At 36.3% G+C, this 6000-nt stretch overlaps 1 protein-coding gene across 4 annotated transcripts in view; it reads left to right on the top strand.

Moving 5' to 3' along the window:
- The window catches only part of SEPTIN10 (septin 10), a 59355-nt gene extending 53731 nt beyond the window's left edge, over positions 1 to 5624 (top strand). For all 4 annotated transcript variants that reach the window (XM_048222652.2, XM_026516213.4, XM_044379169.3 and 1 more), the window contains 2 exons: positions 2664 to 2851; positions 4598 to 5624. In XM_048222652.2, the coding sequence (XP_048078609.1) occupies positions 2664 to 2851; positions 4598 to 4613 (204 nt within the window). In that variant the 3' untranslated portion in view covers positions 4614 to 5624. The remainder of the gene's footprint in view (positions 1 to 2663; positions 2852 to 4597) is intronic.
- Positions 5625 to 6000: the final 376 nt, after the last annotated feature.

Consider the following 6000-nt stretch of genomic DNA (forward strand, 5'->3'; position numbering starts at 1 on the left):
TGTTTATACTGTAAAGTCAGTATCATTAGATATTTTAGAGTCAAGGTCAGAAAAACAGGAGACCTCTGTGCTGTTGATATGCCCTTAAGACAGCATCACCAGTGTGGTACATTGTTATAACTTTTGTAAACACTACTTCTGAGTATTGGAAAATATGTTTGAATTAAATCCCTATTGTAGTGAATAGTGGAACCGTGAGTGAGTCTTGTATATGGTATAGACTGTTGATGTCAAAAGTTGTGAACTCCACATGATGCGAATAATAGTCACACCTACCTCGCCTCCCCTTTTATTTTTTAAAATATTTTATTTTTAAAGATTTTATTTATTCATTTGAGGGAGAGAGAGAGAGAAGCACACTCCCCCCCTGAGCAGGGAGCCCGATGTGGGTCTCAATCCCAGGACCTGAGATTGTGACCTGAGCTGAAGGCAGACACTTAACCATCTGAGCCACCCAGGCGTCCCCCGCTTCTCCTTTTAAAACACTTTTCTCTTCATAGTATTTCTGCAATTTTTAGTAATCCTCACGAATGATATATGAAGTACCCTATAACCTTTCAAGATATTTAACAATGCATATAGAGTATGCAGCCTCCATTTAAGTAATCAGAGATGTCTTTATTAACATAATAGAAATCCACTCCTCTATCCTGTCTTTCCAGGCTTTACTCAGCTCCTTTCCCACATTTATAGGAGATGCACACATACTCAGAGAGTTGTGACTCTCTTATTTATACCACTGATTTGAATGACAACTAGATGTACCCCACCCTTTAAACACACACACACACACACACACACACACACACACACACACACACAGCTTTTTGCAAAAGCAGGAACTATTTAAATAAGCAAATACTAAGGAACTGATGCTTCTCTGAAATGCCATCCTCAGGAATAAAAGAATCTTAGGGTAGTCTTACTTAATCTGTTTCAGTTCTTTTCTCTCTCCATTTAAATATATCTCCTATCAGGCTTTACTGGTGTACAGCACAACCTCTTCCATATTTGGAACAGTTTTTATTAGGATGGAGTTTAGCTCTTCACTTTCCACTCTCAACCTCTGATTTTTAGTAAAACATTTCTTCAGTTATTATATGCCATCTTTTCTAGAAACCAAGTCCTACTTCTTCTTTTTTTTTTTTTAAGATTTTATTTATTTATTTGAGAGAGAGAGGGCAGAAGTGCCTGCGTGCACATGCACAAGGTGGGGAGAAGCAGAGGGAGGAGCAGACTCCCGCTGAGCAGGGAGCCTGATATGGGACTCGATCCTGGGACTCCGGGATCATGACCTGAGTTGAAGTTAGATGTTTAACTGCCTGAGCCACCCAGGTGCCCTAGGTCCTACTTTTTGTATGAATGCTGCCCAGAACTGAAAATACTAAAGTTAGGGGCGCCTGGGTGGCACAGCGGTTAAGCGCCTGCCTTCGGCTCAGGGCGTGATCGTGGCGTTGTGGGATCGAGCCCCACATCAGGCTCTTCCGCTATGAGCCTGCTTCTTCCTCTCCCACTCCCCCTGCTTGTGTTCCCTCTCTCGCTGGCTGTCTCTATCTCTGTCGAATAAATAAATAAAATCTTAAAAAAAAAAAAAAAAGAAAATACTAAAGTTAATCTAACTAGATTAGAGAATTTTAAAAGTTACCTTTGTGATCTAGATTCTAGATGCTGTACTTGTGTTCTTGGCAGGCAAGGCACACAGCTGATTCATGTGGAATCTCCTCGTCCCTAGATTTTTTTTTTCCACATAAACACCAAACTATGGGAAATTTCACCTTGTAATGTTACAACCTTTTACAAACTGCATTGAGTGTACTTAGCATAAATTTATTTTTTGACTTCATAAGACAGGCTATTTTTTCCTGTTATGGTGTAAATTCTACAGTGAGTATTTTTATGAATAAAACTTACTCAGTTTAGGATTTCTTGATTTACTTTAGATAATGTAGAGACTTATAATAGGTTTTTAAGGTTCTTGATTTAAATTGATAATTGTCACTTTCCAAGCAGGTTTACCAGTGTAACTTTTTACTGTTTCACTGTACTTGGTAACTATTTGGAAACTAAGGTGTTTTTTTGATAACTCGATTTTGTGATTTGTGTCCCTCACTTTTATTGAACATGGATTTTAGAAAGTTTATTTGAAGACAAGGCTTTGTGGGGAAAATACAGAGCAAGAAAATAAAAACTCTAAGAAATGGTCAGATGTTTTAAAAACAGGTTTTTACATGAGGCTTTTTATTTATTTTTTTGTTCATGCATTTTTTGCATGGGAACTCATTTAGAATTAAAGTTACTGGGGCGCCTGGGTGGCTCAGTCAGGTGTCTACCTTTGGCTCAGGTCATGATCCTAGGGCCCTGGGATTGAGCCCGCATTGGTCTCCCTGCTCAGTGGGGAGTCTGCTTCCCCCCTTCCTCTGCTGCTCACCCTGCTTGTGCTTTCTCACTCTCTGTCAAATGAATAAAATCTTTTTAAAAAATAAAGTTACCAAGGCAGTTTCATATGTACATTTTTACTTCAAGCATGAACTTTTGAGACATCGGGAAAATTTGTAGATTACTGTGTTAGGTTGGTGTTAGCAAGTGTTGTGAAGGTGGAGAATATTCCTGTGCGTGTGCTGCCACAGTGTGTTGTTGATGGGAATTGCACCTATGTTTCACAGCTACAGGCCAAATTTGAGCACCTTAAAAGAGTTCACCAAGAAGAGAGAATGAAGCTTGAAGAGAAGAGAAGACTCTTGGAAGAAGAAATAATCGCTTTCTCAAAAAAGAAAGCTACCTCAGAGATATATCAGAACCAGCCCTACATGGCATCGGGCAGCAACCTGAAGAAGGAGAAGGACCGTAAGAAGTAAGCTATCCCCAAAACTCCCGCTCTGGTGGTTCCCTACTTCATTACTTTCTGTTTCATTGCCCTATTTGATCTTAGGCTTATCACAGTCTGTTTCCTTATTTATTATCAGCCTCTGGCAACTAAAATGTCAGCTCCTTGAGAGCAGAGACCTGTCCCTCTTGTTCACTGCTATTTCCCCAGGATCTAGAATGGCATCTGGCACATATTAAGTACTCAGTAAATATTTGCCAAAATGAGCAAATGAATGAATGACAAAATACGTCATATTGTAAAAAGGCTCAGTTACCTGAGGGGAAGAAATGGCTGCTGTTATTTCATTGTCCAGCCTGTGTTTCTAGCACACATCTAATAACTGCTGACCTACTGTTATTATGTTAAATTTCATGTCTATATGGAAGCTATATACTTTGCTGAGGAATCATAGAAGTAAAATAATATTGGATAAAAAAAATTAGTTCATTTTTTTTAACAAATTCTACTGATGATGATTTTGTGAGAATTTTTATTTTAATAAGGGAACCAGGCTATCGATTCGAACTCCTGTGCTTTGATGTCAGAGCTTGTGAAACCAATGGTGGACGTAAAGATGCAGAGGAAGGTAGAGAGGGCCCCTGTACAATGGGGCGGCCATGAGTAGCATTTGGATGATAATCTCAAGTCTTATAGGTTTGGGGTATGTGTTAAAATCATAGTTATAAGGTTTTAGAAAATAAGTTGTTTTTTTTTTCCTTTTCTGTACTTTATGTCTTTTATTTCTCCCACTTAAAGTGTCCTTGTCATTTTGCCTATTTGTTCCTGAAATTCATCGTTGACTTGTTCTGTTGAGAGTGCTTCTTGATGACTCTTTTCCTTAGTTTACTCCACCTACCTCTGCTTTGGCAGCGTCCAGCTCTCCTTTGTTCCTCACAGAGCAACATTTCTGGTTTAATTTTATCATCACATCTCATTTCAAACCCAGCATTTTCAGAATACTCTAATTTAACGTCAAAATAATTAGGAAAACATAATGTTGGCCCATGGCAGCTTTCCATTTTTGAATTATGGAGAAGTGAATCCACAGAGTTTTGGTGGGTTTAACTGACCTGTGGATTTTATGGTTTGTGGGGAAAAGAATGAATTCTCACGTTTGATCTTTGAATATAAGTTCTACATGGGCGTGGATCTTTGTTTTGTTCATTGATACATCCATCCCTGGAGCCTAGAACAGTGCCTGCTATGTAGTGGGCATGCAATTATTTGTCAAAAGAACAAATATGACTTTTAATATCTACATTTTACTCAATCATTGAACTTCAAAAGACAAACTATAATTTATTACTGCTTTAAGATATGCTTTGAATTGTAAAGCTAAGGGACCTTTTACCTGTTCTTATCCTTTCACCTTAATCCAGTGTTACTAAAATTGAATTCCCCAAGTTTATTCCATACATGAAAGACAGTTTACATTTGCTTTGTAAAAATTGTTGCCCTGCTCCACTTAAAGACCATTATTAGCATGTGCTCTTGTTTATAAAGTCAGGGCCAAGCCCATAGCTTTTTTGAGAACTCAAAAGAATTCATATTCAAGAAAACAGAGTTTGATGTCTTATTATTTTTTCTTTTCCAAAGATACCCTATAGTATATTAGGTGTATATTTCCTCCCTCTGTAAAAGCTTTGTAAAACTAATGATTCTAGTAATTTTTATTTCCTATATAGTTTTTTTTTATTGTACCAATCAAAAGGTTTTTTCTTTTCTTTCCAGCTCCAATTTTATGTAAAACAAAGGTTCCAGATCACAGAAGGTCATCACAAGCAAAAGTTATTAAAATGTTAGAAGTATGCTTTGATTTTCTTGCTGTTTTTATTTGCTGTATCACTTATTCTATATCTGGCAAATGGCTGCAGTTACTGCCATTTATGGAAAAATATTTTCAAGTATAAGGTTAATACATAAGCCACGGTGGATATCACTTTTATGTTCACTGCTGTTAGACGTTTTCATGTGGCTGGTTTGTGATGAAGCTAAATCATTTCTCCTGCTGCCCAGTTATTGTCACTTACATGCATTGTACCACAGAGCAAAGTGTCAGTGCTGTTGAAAATACAGAAGTTATTCATTATATGGCTATCTGATTGCATTTATATTCCAAGATGAACTCCTTTTTTGTACATACTAAAGGTAAAATTTGGGAAATATGTTATAAAATGTATTATGTACCTGAAGTTCTAACTTCTTAATAGTTTTTTAGAACTTTTTAAGTTTTGATACCATTATCCAATTGGTAACACGATCCTAAGCTTTTGTATCAAATTATGTAGCATGGCCTTCCATGCTTCAGTGTGCCTTATTGTGGTTGACGTATTCTTGTGATGAAACAAGATGTGTTTAAAAGTAAAAACATCTAGGTATAAATCCCTTTTCTAGTGATGAGTACCTTCGAACCTGGGGTATTGCCACCCTATTTCGTTAGGATGTTTTACATACTTGTTGTTTAAAGCTCTGTCCTCCAGGGGAAAAAACGTAAGGTAGAATCATCTTATTAAAAATATTTCTTAAGAAAATAACTGTGAACAACTGAATATTAAAGATATGAAAATTCAGATAATTCATATATTAGGAGATATGTGAATTCAGTGCCTTTGTAGTATTCTTAGAACAATTTAATGCCTTTTAACTTTTTCTTAACAGTGATTGGTATATAATTTTTCATTTTTTGTACTTGAATATCTTAAATAAAATTGACATTTACTCTTGACAAATAAAATATATAGCTACATATTTACTAAAATGTGGTTAAATGACTTTAACTTTTATTTTGCAAACTGTCCTCTTAAACATTTTTTCAAAATTCGTTCATTTAATCATGTGTTTGAATTATTTTAAGACAGAGGTATATATTATCAGTATCTTTCAGAAAACAAAATGTTTTACTTAGCCTATGTCAGATTCTGAGCCATGTATTTTTTCATGCAAATAAACCCTTTCATTTCATAGTACAGTTTATCTGGACAAACAGTTTAAATTCCAGTTTTACATTTGGAATTCACAAATGTCTCTTAGCCTTTTAAAACTTGAGTAAAGTAAGTCATACGTATCACAGAAAAAGCTCTGAACTTTCTTCTCAGGATCAGTAATGCCCAGGTTCTGGATGGTGGGAGCAGGAG

Source organism: Ursus arctos, unplaced genomic scaffold (assembly GCF_023065955.2).
Source record: "Ursus arctos isolate Adak ecotype North America unplaced genomic scaffold, UrsArc2.0 scaffold_8, whole genome shotgun sequence".
NCBI lineage: Eukaryota > Metazoa > Chordata > Mammalia > Carnivora > Ursidae > Ursus > Ursus arctos.